Source organism: Dendrobium catenatum, unplaced genomic scaffold (assembly GCF_001605985.2).
Source record: "Dendrobium catenatum unplaced genomic scaffold, ASM160598v2 fragScaff_scaffold_133, whole genome shotgun sequence".
NCBI lineage: Eukaryota > Viridiplantae > Streptophyta > Magnoliopsida > Asparagales > Orchidaceae > Dendrobium > Dendrobium catenatum.
The window spans coordinates 1406340-1425426 of NW_021318595.1; the positions used below are offsets into that span (position 1 = coordinate 1406340).

General features: G+C 35.8%; 2 protein-coding genes across 2 annotated transcripts; one reads left to right on the forward strand and one right to left on the reverse strand.

The window, feature by feature from the left end:
- The first annotated feature begins 1622 nt into the window (after nucleotides 1-1622).
- On the forward strand, nucleotides 1623-9331 carry LOC110096979 (queuine tRNA-ribosyltransferase accessory subunit 2). Its single transcript, XM_020823158.2, has 10 exons — nucleotides 1623-1933; nucleotides 2045-2219; nucleotides 2285-2443; nucleotides 3166-3262; nucleotides 4336-4406; nucleotides 5038-5089; nucleotides 7443-7491; nucleotides 7567-7701; nucleotides 8778-8897; nucleotides 8979-9331. The coding sequence occupies exons 1-10, from the start codon at nucleotides 1728-1730 to the stop codon at nucleotides 9151-9153; spliced, it is 1239 nt and encodes a 412-aa protein (XP_020678817.1). The 5' UTR covers nucleotides 1623-1727; the 3' UTR covers nucleotides 9154-9331.
- A 1418-nt stretch (nucleotides 9332-10749) lies between these two features.
- Nucleotides 10750-15536, reverse strand: LOC110096978 (probable serine/threonine-protein kinase At1g54610). The gene is made up of 9 exons (XM_028698832.1): nucleotides 15042-15536; nucleotides 14541-14825; nucleotides 14122-14439; nucleotides 13581-13808; nucleotides 13125-13225; nucleotides 12909-13006; nucleotides 12351-12775; nucleotides 11418-11549; nucleotides 10750-10953 (listed from the first exon to the last, which is right to left on the reverse strand). Exons 1-9 carry the CDS (start codon nucleotides 15534-15536, stop codon nucleotides 10750-10752), a joined length of 2286 nt encoding a protein of 761 aa, XP_028554665.1.
- Between the last annotated feature and the right edge of the window lie 3551 nt (nucleotides 15537-19087).

The window sequence follows — 19087 nt, forward strand, 5'->3', positions numbered from 1 at the left end:
CTACTTGACCAATTATGTCGGACTTTCTTTCGGAGGCCACATCGGATCAATTTCCGACCTCCATCGCCCGCTTACCACGGCTCTCCAACCATTGTCACCTGTCGACTACATTCCCTCTGACCTTCGTTGCTAAATTACAGTCCCACCGAACAAACAAACAAACCAACATTCTCTTGAGAATAACTGACATGTTATTCTCAAACTATGCAATGTACTATATACAATATGTATTTGCTACATTGAGCCAACACCCTCCTCCGAGCAAAGACATGATTTGTAATCAACCACTAATACTAGTGGAATCAATTCGACTGGACAAAGACCCCCGTGATTCTTTTCTCTTTTGGAGGTTTTCCTTGTAAAAAATTTGGTGTCTCTTAAGCATGATGCACACTCGTCTTTTATCTGTTTGTATTAGATCTTTATACAAAGCTATGATGCTAAACTTTATATTTTTATACTGCCTTAAATATTTCAAAACACAACAATGTATTATACATGTTAATTTTATATTTTGGGGATATCATTTATTACATTTGTTAGAATGAAAGTTTATGAAAATTAATTCTTTCTCCCATAAATTGCATTGAAATTGGATGGGGGCATGTGGAACTATAAATTAAGAAAAAAAATCTCTTGTACATGGATATTTTATTATGAACACAATAAATAAAATCTACTTACTCATACAAAATAATAATGAAGTATTGAAAATAATATTGACAACCTATTAATATCTAAAATCATATCAATGATGAAATATGCGAAAACATAATGCTTAGTCTATCTAAATTTAGATGCATATAATGAAGTCATTAGCTGAGCCAAAATAGTGTAAATTGCAATAGAATCAAGTTCAACAAAATAGATTTCTATAATTTATGATTTATTTTGATAATGATGATACTAAATTATAAAATATATTTAAATTAATTAAAATAAATTAAAATTTTAAGTGTTAGATATGTAAATAAAAAAAATAAAGTGGTATGTATGTAAATTTTCCAATTATATTGCTGGACTCTAAGACAAATATCTCACCGGTCCTTTTACATTATACTTTGCTGGCGAAGAAATGCGACTCCATTTGATAAACTCTCGCGGCTCTGCCTGATTACCTTTGAGCTCGTTTTAAGGTTTTTGGAATTTAGGGTTTCACTTTCACCCGCAGTCGTAGCTCGCTGGCGTTCTCGTCTTCTAGACTTCTCATATTCTCGTGATTCCTATTTCCTCCAGCAGTAGCAATCAGGCTTCCCGCCTTCCCCTATGGTCCATAATGTATTTTTGTATTTTCAATTTCAAAAAGTTATAATGATTTTGTAATTTATATTGTATTTTTTTAAGTATAAAGAATTAGTAAAATTTTAATTTTATTGTTTCATTACAATTTTAATTTCAGAATTTGCACAATTTTTGTATTTTTATTTTTTAATTTCAAAAAATTGCAAAAAGGAAAGTCGGGTTGGCGGGTCATGTTGACCGGGTCGGATTTGGATTCAAGAAGTTGATTCTTATAGCAAAACAGGTTAAATTTGAGTCAACTCATTTAGCCCAGAGTCAGTTCGGATTCAATCCAACACCCTAATGAGTACGAAATTACAAAATATATTGCTCGACTCTCACACAAATATCTCACCGGTCCTTTCACTTTATACTTCGCTGGCTAAGAAATTGATATTTTTGAGAGGTAGAAGCCGATAATCTCCAGCGGAAGCCTGAAGAGAAGGATGAGATTCGCAGTAAACCATCGCTGCGGCGGGATTGGCGGAGCTCGCGTCGGCGCCCTCTTTGCTGGCAACTCTCCAATTTCCGTCGAGACTCCTGCTCTCCTTCTCTCTACCATGAAGGGCCTTCCAGCCTTCCTCTCCCGAGACCTTGTCGCCAATCTTCCATTTCCAGGCCCCCACCCGCTGCACATAAGCCCCATTGACTTGTAAACTCCCATCGTTCGATGAAATGCCTGAAAAAAAAACGCCTTTTTAATTTTTTTCTTCTTCTAAACCATTCGGTTAAGTCTAAGCTCATAAAGACTTCTCATCCACAGCATTCACGGCCCTACTCCATCGATTATTTCAAGCATTGGAGGTCTGCATGAAATGTTGGCCTTGCAAAATTGTGTCTTGGTGGCTTCGCCAAGGGATTCTATCGAAAGTTTGCCGGAGAGTGTTGCCGCTAACAAGCTCGGTGCATCGTTTGAGACACCGGGAGGGCGTCGGCTGGTAGTGATACTGGTTACGGTTCGTTAAATGTTACATTGTTTGATTGATGGGTTTTTTTTTGTCAGGTTAAGCCGTCTGATTATATGGAGATTATTTCCTCCTTGAAGCCCGACTTTTGGGCTAGTTTGGCTGATGAGGTTCCTGCAAGGGTTTCTGAGAAGAGGAATAAGGCTTCGGTGGATAGGACTGTGCGGTGGCTAGATGACTGTATTGCTTTGGACAAGGTCTGTGGAGTTCTGGATCAGATTTCTGGTTGAAATGTGAAATATTATTTTGGTTTATTGTTTGTTAATATAGGGAGAACAAGGAAATTTTCTTGATTCCCCCAAATCTTGATTGCTATGAGACGTTATAATCTAAGGACATTGAGTTGTTCTACACCTGAAAATGGAGGCTAACCTTTCAATGATATTTTTTAATGTTCATTTTATTCAACTTGTTTTCTTAGTTTCTGTATTTCTGAATCTTTTTTCTTAAGCTAAATGTTTATCAGATAAAGGCATGTTTTTGCCCTTTGGCATTCTAGGCACTGAGCGGTTCTTATTTGCTTAGTCATGTTTTTTCACACAGTTTGGAATACAGATTTGATTCCATGTAGAAATCCCAATAGCATGACATCCAAGTTACAAGTTGTACTTTTATGCAGTAATTATATTGCTAAATAGTCTTATTTGGCAAGCTTTATGATTTTAGTATACTTGCGGTTAATTGAATTTAAAAATATGAAGCCTAAGAGACTTTACTATAAAGACTTTACTATAAAGTCTATTTTGATTTGTAGAATAGTTCTTGATATGCTTAATATTATCGAACTCATGAACGTAATTTCTATGTTTAAGTAGTATTTGGCCTTTCATATTGCCCTCTAGTTTATATAAATATTTCATTATCTTGATGTTCTTTAAACTTTATACATTTTCTTTATTTCATTATTTCTATATTCTAGACAGGTGGAAGTAATATTTTTGGAGCCATTGTTGGTGGTGCTAGTGTAGAAGAACGGAAACGTTGTGCCACTGAAGTTGCAAAGAAAAATGTGCGAGGTAGTTTTAAGTGTTTACATACTTGTTTTAACAGTTCATGTTAAAGTGATTGCTTACATTTTTTTATACCAAAAATATTGTTTATTGGCTTTTCACTTGAATGTTCATGTAAAAATTCATGGCCTTGATATTTTTTTGCATTTGCCTAATTAATTTTTTATCCATCATTTTTATATGGCTTTCATGTTCAAGATCGTGCTTTTGATTGTGTTCTACAATATTAAACTTATGGAATGAACTTCATAGATTTTGATAACAATTTAATCACTCATACAAGATGTGGCAAAAATAAGGATGATTAGATGATATATAAATTATGGAAGCTTTCTTAATAAGTCTTGTTTTGCCATGTATTCATCAATCAAAACTATCAAATAACCTCTAAATATCATCTACCAATTTATTTAATTTTATGCCATTTGAAAGTCTCTATGTTTTGAAATCAGACACTTATCTTCCCATGCAATTAGAGGAATCCTTTGAAAAATTTTGGTGCTATTACAGTTGATGATCAATTTATTTTAAAAGTTTAAAATTGTGCATATCACTAGTTTTAATGGTGTTAACAAGAATGAGCAGATTTGATCTTACATTTGAAATTCATATTGTTGAAATATAATTCGGTGGAAGATGATTATTTTCCTAAGATGAGATAAGTCCATCCCATTATATATTGTGTTTACTTTTCCTTATGTTCTTATGTATAAATGAGTATGTGTTTGTATGGGTGCATGCTATTTAGTAACACTTTGCTATGTAATTGCATCATTTAACTAAACTTTAGAGTTCAATTTAAAGTATATTTACTGATTAGGCGGTCGGTAATTGATAGTCTTAAAGTTTCTATCCAGTTTTAGAATTTTAAATAAATCATTTCATATGATGTTGCATAAGAAATATAAATAGCAACCATCAATTATTATTTATTTATTATTACAGTTGAAATAAATAAGAATATTTACACATTTGGAAATTTCTTGCATTGATGTTTTTTTTTTTTTTAAAGTAAATCTGAGGCATAATATAAACTTTAACGTCCTTATCATTTTTTTCTTGTGTAATATTTTATTTAGGTTTTTACATTGGAGGTTTTGGGCTTGGAGAGAGCATGGAAGAGCGCCCCAGCTTACTCAATACAGTTGTGGTGAGTAAATGAGTCACATTAGGATTACTCATTTTGAAACTAAGTTGTATTCCTTGTTTGAAGGTAAAGGATTATAGTGCAAGCTTACATTATATTAGGTTGTGCATCATATTTGATATATCATTGTTGACATGCGAAGGTGTGTATGTATACTTGTACAGTCCGACCTAGCTAGCTACTGGAAGATTTTCTAGTACCTACTATGGAAAGCCCAAAGAACAAATAGGTGAAAACGAGGCTAGATCGTGTTGTTTAGTTCTCTTTGGGGTAGAAGTTTGGTTGGGGAAACTTTGCATAAAGCTTTTTAATTCGTGTGTACTCTTCAGTCATCAAAGCAGAAAGAACATGTCCAATTCAGAATGTTCAAATTGTTAAAAATGATCTTTTTTATTTGATCTGTTTTATGGGCTATCTGCATGCTTATTTTGCCACATCAATGCATTAGTCGTAAAAGACAGTGGAAATAGGGTGCAATTTACCGTTTTTTTACCTTAGTAAGTGTAAATTTTCGTTATGGCTGGTTTCAGTCAGTCAGGGCTACATTTCATTGTTTTGCATAGTGAAATTTAAAATCTTTGATTTAATCTTTTGAAGTTATATGAATGTTGATAATGTTTTTGGCATGTTTCAGGATATCTTACCTGAGGAGAAGCCACGCCAGATATCCGGATTAGCATTACCAGGTTTTCCATATAGTCACAAATCAACTGTTTGGAAATATAAGTCTCTTTCTAATATCCAGTATATTTCTCATCTAACTTTGGGTACTCCCGTCGTTCCGTTGCGACGACGCATTTCGTTTTGTGATCGGAGGTCGTTTGGACGACATCGCGCATCAATTTCCTCGATTTATGTGTCGTTGCCTCGGGATTCATGTCGATTTCCCGCGCCAATTTTATTGAACAAATTGACAGTCATTTTTTGGGTGTTGACGATGTTTCGAACACAACAACGAAATCCATTTTACGATCGGACGTTGTTTGGGCAACGTCACGCATCAATTTCAGGTGACGGTCGTATCTTTTGACCGATCTCGTCCGATTTGACTGCGAGGGGTTCTCTCTTAAGCGAATTCGACTTTCTGATTGCAACGACTTCGTTTGGCAATCGGAGGTCGTTTGACCCTTCAAGTGCTTTTGACTCATTTTGCATGCTTTTGCTTATAGGGGTCAACTCATGATTTGTGTTTCACCTGTTTCCTTAACAGCATTTGTACATTAAAAAAGTATATTTATCACATTACCCTTGAAAGCCTTGCACTTGATATTACTAGACAAGTTTAAAAGATGCCACAATTCAAAACTTGTTTAATGTGTGAAGGAAAAAAAAAAACATTTTATTATACTCATTTTCCTAGCCTTAGAAAGTTGTTAACATGTATTTTGTTTTAGGACAATGAAAAACTTATTAGAAACACGACCCTTTTATCTGTCTTCGTAGAGCTTTTCTTTAAAATTGGTCATTTTATTTTATATAATAAAATTCTTTATTATTTATTTATTTTTTTATATAATATATTTTTTTATGTTTCAATGAAGTAGTTCAATTATATGGCTTACCCAAAATTATTGTGTCCAACGTAAATATGAAATTCATGAGTTATTTATGAAAAACTTTATGAAAAAAGATGAGAAATCAATTAAAAACTTTTAAGTCTCAATTATTTATCAGCAACTAACTGATGGACAAATTAAAATTTTTAATATAAGTATGCAAAATCAATTACAGTGTTCGTGCAAAGAGAGAAGATGGAACGGGAGCTGAGCACACACTTGAGTTGTGTGTGAATTGGTCTGATATGGTTGGGAGAGTTGAGGGGATTTAGTTTTAGAATCATATCATCAATTTTTTTTTAAAGAGCAAGTGGATGATAGAGTAATTGAGTGGGACCAGTGATAGCAGAGATTTTTAGTAGGGATAAGTTATAATATATATATATATATATATATTCATAAGTTTTGTCGAGGAAATTTTATTTTTTGATTCGTGCGACCACTCAAGCAATATAAGTGTCATTTATGGATAATTGATGCATTTGCTTGTAGTCTTTTTTGCAAATGCACGTCGTTTGAGTGTGAAGAAACTTCACACGACATTATGTTCGTAGTTCATCATTTTTGACCGCATTTGCTTGGTTTAATCGCGAGAGATCCCTCTTGAGTATTTTTGACGTTCTAAACACAAGAGTGCAATCCATTTCACAAACAAACGACGTTCAGTGATTTTGGGCAATGTTGCAGTTGTAGATTGTCATTTTTTGTGTGCGCTCGATCGCATTTCATGCGGAAGGTGCTTTTTTGATAGTTTTGTACTCCTAGTGCTTTGGCACGGTCTATTTTGTGAGTTGGACAACGTTTGAGTGATTCTGACCATCTTTCAAGGCATTTTGAATTTGCTACGCATGTGGGATTGCATCATTCGAACTCTGCTTTCGTTGCACATAGTTTATATGATTGTGGGATATATGTGGAGGTCAACTCAAGACCTCTATTCCAACCTTTGGCCTGAGGAATTATGACTAACGTTGTGATTTGAGTACTGTAGTAGTGGCACTCAAAATTGTAGTTCCTTACTATTTGGGTACTGTGTATGCTACATATGAGTTGTGATTCCTTTTAGATTTGTTACGTAGATTTTTGGCTATTAAACGGGCCATGTTTTTTCCAGTGATGTTAATCTGTTGGATTTTACTAATTGAACTACTCGATTCTATCTTTTGAGTTTTAAGAGAGTTGTGGTTATAAAAATGAGACCTTAGGCATGTAAAATAATAATTCCATTAATATTCTACTCTTATTGCAAATTATGATTATTTGCTATGACTATTTTTGTGTGAGCATTGTTGTGATAATGTGATTCTTTGTAACATGGTGGAATTAGAGTTTGCTAGTTCCCTGAAAAAGTTATATAATTATACCAGTCTGAGACTTGCATTGCTATTTGGTGCCTTTTTAAAGTACAAGTCTTTTAAATTTTCTTCAAATATTTATAATACCCTGACTTTATATTTATTTGCATTTTCCTACCCTTCCATAGAGGAGGTCTTGCAGGGGGTGGCTGCGGGTATTGATCTCTTTGATTCAACGTATGTTGTGAAGTTTATCATGTGAATTCCATTGCTTATCTCTATTGCTTTTACAATGTTTGTACATAAAAACAGGTATATTTATCACCTTACTCTTGGAGGCCTTGCACTTGTCTTCCCACTTGACGTACTAGAGGGAGAAATTTTCAGTACTCAATTGCATAATTTTGGTGATGTCACAAAGATAAATCTGCGAGCAACCGTGTACAGGTACACTCTTGCCCAGCCTTACACAAACTTACACCTTTTAGATCCAAAAGTTTGATTCAGGAATCAGGAACAGTGTAGACAAATTAAAGCTCTCCTGCTACATCTGTGTCAAGAGCTTCTAATCCAAGATTTTCCCGTTTAACTTATTCTATTGGTCCAATTCCTCCTACTCCGGTAGAATTGACTGGAAGTAGCAAGTTTTCATTCTAGACTCCACCCATCCACTGCTCCTCACCCAGCCCAGCAAACAGATTTATGAGCCCATTGCTTATAATCCTCCATGCAGCACTCACATCCCTATATCTCGAGTATGGTATTTAACTTGCCCTTGTATGTAATGAGTCATTTTGAGCTGCATATGGTTCAGTCACTCCATGAAATTGCCTTAAGCATCAGCTTTTTGTTCTGCTTCAGAAATGAGAACGAGTTTTACATAAAACTTCTCCATTACCTCAGGTTGCATGATCTAGATTCTACAGCCACCCTTTAGTAAAGATCATTAAGGCTCAGGCATGCACATGCTAGCCCATCCTAACATGTGGTTGACCAAGATTGTACCAAAATTTTGGTCGATTGTAGCAGTAAAGTGTTAGACCGGTCCATTGGACCGGTCCATAAGGGACTGGCTCACGGAGAAGATCGGAACTCTTCCGCCTCTGTTACGCGGGATCTGACCGCCCTATTTCTACAGAACCATTTAGGAAGGATTTTGAAGGAAGTTTAGGAGGGAAATTGAATGTAGGGATTGTTTAGAGATTTCCTTTTGAATTATATGCCTTAAATAGTTTGTTTTCTTAGGGTTTAGGGCATCTTGAATTTGGCTGAAATTTGAGATCTCATAGATTTAGGTTTTCCGTTGGGCTCTAGCAGCGTTTAGAGATTTGGGAGGGATAGAACCTCCTCTCGAATAGAGGATCAATTGTATCTTGGTATTTTCCGTTTCTATTTCATCAAATAATACAAATTTCTACTGTTTTCTCGGTTCGTGTGGATTCTTGTGGAGAATTTTCGCTGTTTTCTAAAGATTGTTAGGAATTACTTGAGCCTCATTCTTATACTTATGTTGTGTGCTTCAGAAAAGATACATCACCTCTTGTCGACAACTGTAGCTGCTACACATGCCAGAATCACACTCGAGCCTACATCAATCACCTACTTAATGTGCATGAAATGCTAGCTCAAATCCTTCTAGAAATGTAAGGCCAACTTTCTTCCATTCAGAACTCATAAACATGACATACAATGAAAACAATGCTCTAAATTGTCAATACTTGCAGCCACAACACTCATCATTATCTGGGGTTCTTTCGCTCAATTAGGGAAGCAATAAAGATAGACAAATTTGATTTATTTTGTAAGAAATTTATTGAGGGAAGGCGTGCACATCTTACCTCCTCTCAGCCATGCTATGATGGTAAGGAATCGCCATTTTTATCGATTCAGACAAACTGAGTATTGTACACACTAAATTGTGTCAACTAAATGCCTTTCCGCTACTGTTTTGTATTGCTGTAAGGAATATATCAGCAAACATTACTGTTTTTATGAGCTTAGGCAGGATTAGAGCTTTTTATTCCATCGAATATTTATAAATAACCCAAAATTAATTTCAAGGATTTAATTGCTGAAAGTTTTCATCTTTTTTTGCCAGATTTTTTTTTTAAGAATTGAGTTCTGATGCAGATGCGATTCAGTGCACGCTCCACACTTGTATGTAGGGGTGTGTTACTATTAACCTTGGTTCGTACGTAGGGGCGGAACCAGCTTTAATTTTTATGGGGGCAAACTTATAACTAAAAGTATAGAGATTTTATAGATATGTCGGGGGTCCAAGGGGGCAATGGTGTTCGACCCTTTTAATAAAGACAAAAAATAGATAGCGGTAGACAAATTATCTACAAAATAATATAATAAAAAAAATTATTTTTTCAGGATTGTTCGTACGTGAAAGTATTGATTTTGGATGAATTTGTGTTATATTTGGATGGGATTTGAGGTTTCGTTTGGGATGATTTTTTTATTGTGTAAAAAGTAGATTTCTAGCACAAAAATTTGATGTGAACAACAAAAAAAAAAGCCCAAAAAATGTTCCAAAGGAAGCTCTAGTCAGATTACGTGCTTCAAAAATATTTTTAATCAGCTCACAGCAAACAAAAAAAAATATTTATTTATTTTTTAATTAAAAATTGTATTAAATTAAACATATTTTTAATGTTTATGAAATTATCATTTTCAAATCAAATAATCATACCTATTTCGAATTAGGTTGATATTATTCCATCTCGACTTTTTTTTTTTTTTTTCGTGTTTTGTCGGATGGGTTTTATATTTAGGCTTCATTTGAGATAATTTTTTTATTGATTTATTTTTTAAGGCAATTTAAAAAAAAGTTATTTTTTCATGGTAGTTTTATAATTATTTTTATAAAAAATTATACAAATAGACTCTTAGTTTTGTTGAGCTCAAATTACTATTTATTAATGAGTTGAGTTTGGATGATTTATATGTGTTGGGTTAATTCTCGAGTTAGACTGGCCCAATCTATTAACCTGAATTGACAGCCACAGAATCCTATTAGTTCAACAAAATTAAAGAGGCACCTAACTAGTACTGCTCACCCAAAGTACAGGATCAAAGTGCTCGTGCAAGGCACACCTACACATTAGCTACATGGGAGCTAAAAAAATGCTCATTTGACTCCATTGAATAATATTGGATATAACAAATTGTAAGATTGCTCATCTATTTAGAACAAGAGGAGAATGCCCATGTCATTGTTTGGTTGCTCCAGCGAACGTCAAATCTTCCCATATTTGCTTGCTGGTGAACAGTGAGACACCAATATTGATGTTGCACTGTTCACCCACGTGATTTTTCTGTCTCAACCGAAAATTTGGCAAAGAAACGTGCGAAAGAGTATAAAGACGGTTACGTTTGCAGAAGCGTGCAAAATGTAGTTTCATTGGAGATGAATCATGACATTTTTGAGTTTTACTGTATTTTTGGAGTGAAAAAAAAAGGAATTTCGGTTGGAGATGACCTTAGAATCTAACCACCCGACGTAGAAGAATTGCTCCCCAGATTCCCAAATATTAACAAAAGGCCAAGAGCCAACCCATCTGATGGAATTAACCTAATTACAGATTTCTTTAGCCAATCTGATGAATTTGAAGGAATTATCTGAGGCCCATGCGTTTTGAAGGTAAATTCTAGTGCTCTGACTTTGTTTAAACAGACCTTCAGTGATTCGTTCTAAGCACACAAAACGTATATCAGTAATGCCATCTTCTGGCTAATGAGCAAAGTGAAACCTAGATCGAATGATATCAATCTCACATAGCAGGAAGAGACAATAAGATATTGAAGAGGCTAAAACAGTCATGGAAAGATACTGAAAATAAAACAGCAATGTTAACAAAACAATAAATTTTAATCAACTGACAAATGAAACTTTCTACTAAGAATATAACTCAGACTTGCACACTAAATGTGCATTTAGCAGCATAAATAAACTTTTACAGATGGGTAGCTCTAGCTGTGCAAGCAGTACATAGATGGATTCTGATTCACTAGAAGCAACTTCCCAAGAATCTCGGAAATTAGACAGAAGAGGCAAATATACTGCTATATTAATGGTAAATTCTGTGGGAAAAGGGACATTTACATTGGAGGAGATAATCTTCAGGCTCTTGTTAGAAATTTTTCTTTGTTTTTACCTTGTCTAAACGAGCTTTGCGCACAGCCTGCTGGATTTGCCTCTCATGCTCTTTAAGCAGTTCTTCTATGTTACCACCTGGGGGCATTAATGGCCCTGAGTAGTGAATTCTTTTGTTTTTTCCACCGTAACTCTGTAAAGATGCAGAATTAAAGCATATGAGCAAACATTAATCCAGAAAAAAAAAAAAAATCACAAGTGTATAGATAAGGTTTGCAAGAATAAAAAATTTGTTCTATGTTTTTTAAAATCTTCAATTGTTATTAAAGGCAAGAGACTCAGATTCCAATTAATGTCATTCAAGAGATTCAGCAGCTTTAGAACTTTCGTCCAACAATCTTCAATGATACACTACTCTAGACAATGGTGGAGCTAGAAATTTTAGGGGGGCCACTAAATTAAAATAGTTATATTTGTCGTTTCATTTGAAAGGTCAGAATATATTAAAATAGTTCCATTTTCCGTCTCATTACCGGAGCCAATAGGAGTTGTAAGATCAAAATTAAGAATGAAAATAACATGGCCCTTATAGCTTAGAAGACATAAACATCTACCACAATCGGTCTTTGTTTGGGGGCGAGAGTGGCGATCTTCATTTGGGGGAGAGAAAGGAGCGAAAGCCATGAACAAGGTCGTGAGTCATGAGTCACGAGAGAGGAGCAAAGGGGAAAACAAACTATTGATGCATTTCAGGTGTCTAGAAAAAGATCTTGGTGGCTTCTCTGGATTAATAAATAACTTTAAAAGGAAGAATTATAAAAATTAGAGCAGGTTTTTTCGTTGGCGAACTTGTTGCTCTGTTAAGCCACTAAAAAAATTAGCTTTAAACCCCTTTAAGCTTTCAGTTTTAGCTTTAGCCATGACAACTAGTAGTGGGGGGGAGTGGGGGGCACGTGCAACTAGTAGTGGAGAATTTCATGGCATAGGCCCTTACCATGACAGCTTCCTTGGCTCCAACCTTGTCATCTCCCCTATAGGTAGAAGAAGGTCTATCTAGTACATGCTGCTTCTCAGATGACTCAGCAACATCAAGCCTATTATACGTGGAGCTCATATTGCTCTTTGAATTGGCAAAGTCCATGCCACCACTATTCTGAGGCATATATGATCTCTGAGATCGTAATCGTGGAACGTTGGGTGCCCACATAGTACTAGATGCTTGGTTAGGAATCGTCCTGATATCATCGTTCTTCCCAAATGCACTGGGGTGCAATGTAGTGTTGGAATGAGACAAGCCATGTGGAGCTCCTCTGGGAGGATCAATGGGGAACCCTGAACCAACTTCTTCTAAAGGACTGTACTTCTCACTCGTACTTTTGGTATTTGATTGCTCACGCCACTTCTGCAGCAATTGGAATACAAAATGAGAAAGAAAAAGAGTAATGAACTTATAAGAAAGAGAAGCTTTTTAAGAAATTCTGCTTCTGCTCGAACTTATCAATATAAATGATTGTAATCCCATTGCTTCAACTCTTCTTTCAAATTACCTTTGGGTCTCCGTTGGCTTCTTGCCCGGTCATAGGTTTATTATCCAATGGGCCTTTCCTTCCAGAATCAAATGGCTTGCCTTTAAGAGCTGCAGCTTTTTGCCTGTTACCAAACATTGTATTTCAGGTTAGGAATTTCAGGTGCCAAAGAAATAGCTCTTCTGATAAGTTTTGAAAATGTCATTTCACAATATTTATGGAAAAATCCATTGCAAAAGTACCTCCTTGCTTCCACATCTCGAAGCTTAACATCATATTCCTTACTTGGAGGATATTTAGGCAAGCTAGAAGGATCGCAGGCAAGAGGTTTAGTCGAGAAAAACTGGGAAATAAAGCTGCAATATTAGTGATTTAAAGATTGCCCTTCATAGGGACAAAATCATGTGAAAATATAACACTCCACTGACATTTCATAAACAAAACGTGATGTCTTTATAATCATCTTGAGGATTACAGCTCATTAATGCCATTACATAGAAGGATTACATTGAAATTTTGAAATACGTTTTCCCTAAAAAAGAAGAAATACACACACGAGTGCATTTATAGTCCTGCACATATATCACAGTAGCTATAGTACATTGTAGTTTTTTAAATAGCTTTAAAGAAAGAAGAGGATAAGTATAGAGGCAACAAGATGGACTAAAGGAAAGAACAAAGCAAATAAAAGAACTTACTTCCCTGTGCAGAGCCAAAGATGCTGTTCCTCGATCCTCTGGTTGAATTGCGAGAAGGGTATCAAGAAGAGACAATGTTGAAGGAGGAAACTCCCTGAATGTCTCTGCAATACGCCGAGGGTAGGGGTGATGAGGTTTAAAAATAGTAGACTGCGACAACTTAGATTTTTTCCAGAAGTCTTCTGGTGGGGATCCACAAAGTTTGAAGATTTTATGTAGTTGTTCAACCTATATGAAATATCCACCAAAAACCAAAACTAAATGTCATTTGTTAAAGCACTTCCTTAAAGAAGTAAAGCAGCTCCAACTCCAGCTTGGGGAATGCTTTGCAGAATGAAAAAGACAGGATTGCTTGAAATTATTATAAAAGACAAGTTTCTATGTATGAAAGAATATTGATTTCTATCAATATGATGGAAAATTTATACAATCATCATTTTAAATGCAATTTTCTCCTGATCATTGAATATGATTATGATGCACCATGTCAAAAGTGATTATTTTGTCAAATTGCTATACCAAATAACTGAAGGGAGAATACCTCTGTTCTTCCTGGCAGGATAGGTTTCCCAGCAAGCAATTCTGCAAGGATGCAACCAGCACTCCATAAATCAACAGCAACACCATATTCAGTAGCACCAAGCAAAAGCTCAGGAGGCCGGTACCATAGAGTCACCACACGACTTGTTAAGGACTGGTTCTGATCAGGATCGAAAATCGTAGCCAGGCCAAAGTCTGCTATTCTGAGGATTCCATTGCTGTCAACCAGAAGGTTAGATCCCTTGATGTCGCGATGTAAAATTTTGCGTTTATGGCAATGTTCGAGGCCACGAAGTAATTGTTGCATAAAGCACTTAACCTGGAAACCATATATAGTTTGTCTAAATTGTGAATAAGTTAAATAGTGAAAAAATTCATTAGAAAAAGGCTTAGGAGGGTAAAAGCACTCTACTACATTACCTGCGGCTCGGTGAACTTGATTCCAGGTGTTGCAACAAGTCCTGCAAGATCATGATCCATATATTCAAATACAAGATACAAATTGCATGACAATCTTGATGTAACTATTGCTTCAAGCTTCACAATATTTTGATGATTGAGTCTCCGCAGAATTTGAATTTCCCTTGCCATGAAACGGACACTTTCAGAATCCATGTTAACAAACCTCACTTTCTTGAGTGCAACAATTTTACCAGTCTCAAGGTCACGGGCTTTGTACACGCTGCTGTATGTTCCTTGTCCAATCTGCAATTAATACAAGATCAATGTTATGACAGTAAGAAAAGAAAAGAAAATAATAATAAAAAAAAACAACTGGATCAATATTGGAAAAAAGACTTATCATAAAGCAAAGAACAAAGACTTCCTAACGGTAATATAGAATCCAAAATTGATTCTTGAAGCGTATCATGCAAGAATAATAAAACGAAATCCATCTCAGTTTAGACCTGTAAACTTCACCTTGTCTAATTTCTCAAACGACTCAGCTCTGCGAGGGAGCCAGCCATTCACTGCTTCTGGTGCAACATTCGTAAGCCATGCAGGCCAACCTGCAGCCACATGCTCACCAGAGAACCCATCGGGCACACTAAAATTTTCCATAGCCAATCCAAAGTCACCCATCTTCGGATCAGTATCTGCCCCATGCACCCTAAAATCCACTGTAGCCCTCCTATGGTGCCCGGCCAAGTTCTGATTCCTATCAACAGGAGCCAAAGAACCCCTATCTCCTTCATCTGTCTGCACAGGAATGGGAGCAACCACATTCTCTTGTGATTTTGTTGCAGGCCTTTTACCACTCCCGCAGCTTCTAGTGGCAGCATCAGCATCAAACAATATAGCTGAAACATCCTTCCTCAAAGGAGTAACTAGCCGTGAGAGGGATCTGCTTGAGCACTTCTTTATACCTTCAACAATCTCATCTGTTTCAATCCCTCTAGAACAAATGCAGCCCATATGAACTAGAAAGCCCCACCCTTCTCTCAATGTAAAAAATCAAAATTGCTAATTGAATATGTAGATTCATCAAGCCTTCTTACGGAAGACCATTCTTCTGAACCTTATAAAACCTCTAATTCCTAGAACTTCAATCAGAGATCGCCCCCTTTCGAATATGTGTCTCAAATCCTGAAGCAAGAATTAAATGACTTATGAATCAATATGCAGACGACCTAAAACAGAATCTAAACAGAAGGCCAAGCAGATACAATTACTCAAAAAATCAACAGCAGAACCCTCAGCTCTTCAAAATCCAAGCCAGAAACCAATCGAGGATCGTCGGAATCGGATCAAAATCCCACCTTGCGCCGAAATTTTCAGAATGAGGGTTTGTTCCCGTGTTTCTAGCTCAATACTGGCTTATCCCTTCTCCCTGTTGGGATCCCTTCATCATCATCTCTCTCTTCTTTCTCTCTCGTTTCTGGAAATGAAAAGAGAAAATGTAGGAGGTTGGTAACGAGAAGGACATAAACCCTATACAAAATTAGCAAAAAGCAGCAAAAGCTTTTATCGAAGACGGTGAGGAGAAGAAATAATTGAAGATGAAAGGGTTATACCGATCTAGAAGTCCTGGAAGCGCGGGGGGCCGATGCATGTTTCCTTTTTGAGGATTTGACAGATAAGATGCGCACAGTGCTATACGTCAGCTGTAACGGCTCCATCCATTTTGAATAATGTAATCATTTGCAAATGAAAAATGCTAAGTAATAAAAAACAATAATAACATGCATTGATAACTTATGTGATAGCTTCATTAACAGATAAAAAATTTATAGCTATTATAGCAAATTTTAGGAATAAACATGGTCAAATTTTAAATTAAGTGAAGGAACAAAATTTTATAAAATTTAAAAAGAATCAAATTAGCTAAACTATTTGGCGTTTTTCATTGAAGACGTCAAATAATTTGGTTAATTCTAAAAAGGCCAAACTATTTGACGATTTCTATTGAATTAGCCAAATAGTTTTACTAATTCTATAAAATTAGTCAAATTATTTTGCTAATTTTGAATATACCAAATAGTTCAACTAATTCTACCAAATTTTATAGAATTAGTTAAAATATTTGGCTAATTCTATATATTGAATACCCACATTTTCATTAAGCCTCATTAGCAATATCATTAGTTGATTAAGAATGCATTAAAAAATTAAAACTAAGTTAACGGATGATAAGCTCTCAGATTAACTAATCGCCCGCTTAATGGGCCATTATTGGATAAATGGCCTGTCAAACAGGCGGTTTGGCCCTGACTTTAATATTTTTTATTATTTATTTTATTTAATATTAAATATAAAGTTATTCATATTTTATATAAAATTTAAAATTGTTCATTGATCAACTTATGTTAGGCATTTTTAAAGAAAATACTACTTAAATCAGGTAGGTTGTTTTTTTAAAGTAAATAATATTAGGAGCGTGTCCTTGTATCTTATAAATTTACAAATTATCATTTTTAAAATTATGCAAATTCTGTAATAAATTTGAAATAACTAATAAAGAAAAAATAACATTATTTAATTTACTAAAATTAAAACAATTTTCAATTAATTAATGAATGTGAAATAACTAATAGCCCATTAAATGGGCGATTAGTTAATCTGAGAGCTAATGTCTCGTTAACCTAGTTTAAATTTTTTAATGTGTCTTTAATCAGCTAATGACATTGCTAATGATGCTTTGTGAAAATGTGGGTTTCAATAGAACTAACCAAATAGTTTGACTAATTCTATTTGGTGTATTCAAAATTAGCCAATTAGTTTGACTTTTTTAGAATTAGCCAATCTATTTGTCGTTTTCAATGAAAAATGCTGAATAGTTTGGCTAGTTTGTTTCTTTTTATTTTTTTATAAAATTTTGCTCTTTCACACAATTTAAACTTTGGTCATGCTTCTTCTTAAAATTTGTTCTATTTTTTGGGACATTTAGGCCAATTAAGTCAGACTCATACGCACATCGCATACTCAAGACTTGAACCCAATACCTCTTAGTTGGCAGCCTAAGCTCTCAACGAACAAGCTAAGGTGAGCTGTGATGATTCTTAATATGTTGAGGTGAGATTTTCTCAGGAATTGAAGCAATCTATCTCTCTCTCTCTCTGTGAATTAATGTACTCCAAATTGATGTTTAAATGGTTCTTATGAGATATCTAAGGATCCAAATCAACTAGCACATCCTTGCATCCCTAATTTAAACTCATGCCCTAAAGTAGTGTTTAGCTAGATTCCATAAAATAATCTTAAATCTAATAGTAGTTGTGTTAATAAATTAAGATATTACTTGAAGCTAAATTAATTATGATTGTGTTGCATTAGGGTAGGTGGGTTGTAAGAATCATAACTGAGTTTGTAGACCATATTTGATTGGAATTGGTGGATCCTAACTTTTCGTTGGGACGTACTTACATTTGGTAATTTTATTAGGAATACAAACAAAATATTGTTTTATAATTGATACGTCATTAAAAATTGCTTTGATCATGCATGAATCTCAAGGCATATTCAAGTTGTAAAATTTCAAAATTAAACTTGGGATCATTTGAATTCCAATTTCAGCAAACTTATGGTCAAACTGAACATCTCATAGAGACGAACCAAATGACGCCAAAATCGGTCCAACCCAAGCCCAAATGGGTCCAAATCAGGGGCGCGAACCATATTTGGAAGAATCAAAGCATTATTTGGATGACAAAATGATATCATAATATGGCATGCTTATAGTCAAATCGAGCGGCTCGGCGAGAAAAATCCAACGAGCACAAGATCACTGAATTCCACCACTACTAAGGCAATTAAACAGGTGAAAAACTCTCTATGATTGGGGGAATCAATACGAGCCATCTGATGGAGCACTCCGAACCTGCCCCCAGATCTTCTCTATATTTACGGGTTGTGCCACTCATGAAAATCTATAAATAGACCTCCACTTTCTACATGAAGATGACTCCTGGGCTAAAGATTGGAGAGAGCTCTGAAGCCTTAAGAGCTCCAGCACCACTGCCCGGCCCCGGACCGCCCTTAGACTTCAACCCGATTGTCGTCGGACCACTGCCCAGACTTCAGGCCGATCGTCATCAGACTTCCACCCGGCCGTCGACCACCGTCAGATAATCACCCAGATGCCGACCATTACCGGACTTCCACCCAGCAGCCAGACTTTAGCCATCATCGGACCACCGCCCGGCCGCTGACTCCTGCCAGATTTCAGCCCGATCGTCGTCGGATCGCTGCCCGGCCGCAAACAGCTTCCAGACTTCCACCCGACAGCCGACCGCCTCCGGACTTCAACCTAACCGCCATTGGAACTCCTCTCGTGACCAACCATTGTTTGTCCTTCACTTGGCTGTTAAGTATGATCCCTCCGACCTTCATCGCTAGACAATGGTCTTTCAGACCTCCGTCGCCCACCAACTACGATCCTTCTGACCTCCTTCATTAGACAACAGTCTTTTCGACCTCTGTCGCCTACTGACTATGGTCCTTCTGACCTTCGTCGCTCGCAAACTACT

What these genes read in the sequence shown, in the direction of transcription:
- LOC110096978 (XM_028698832.1), bottom strand. Translation starts at nt 15,536, where the DNA reads ATGGGCTGCATTTGTTCTAGAGGGATTGAAACAGATGAGATTGTTGAA. An exon ending in TCCTGCCAGGAAGAACAGAG is followed by an intron (nt 13,809 to 14,121) that starts GTATTCTCCCTT and finishes TATTTCATATAG; the next exon opens with GTTGAACAACTACATAAAAT. An exon ending in GCAAGAAGCCAACGGAGACC is followed by an intron (nt 12,776 to 12,908) that starts CAAAGGTAATTT and finishes TTTCTCATTTTG; the next exon opens with TATTCCAATTGCTGCAGAAG.
- LOC110096979 (XM_020823158.2), top strand. Translation starts at nt 1,728, where the DNA reads ATGAGATTCGCAGTAAACCATCGCTGCGGCGGGATTGGCGGAGCTCGC. An exon ending in CACCGGGAGGGCGTCGGCTG is followed by an intron (nt 2,220 to 2,284) that starts GTAGTGATACTG and finishes TTTTTTTGTCAG; the next exon opens with GTTAAGCCGTCTGATTATAT. An exon ending in CTGCGAGCAACCGTGTACAG is followed by an intron (nt 7,702 to 8,777) that starts GTACACTCTTGC and finishes TGTGTGCTTCAG; the next exon opens with AAAAGATACATCACCTCTTG.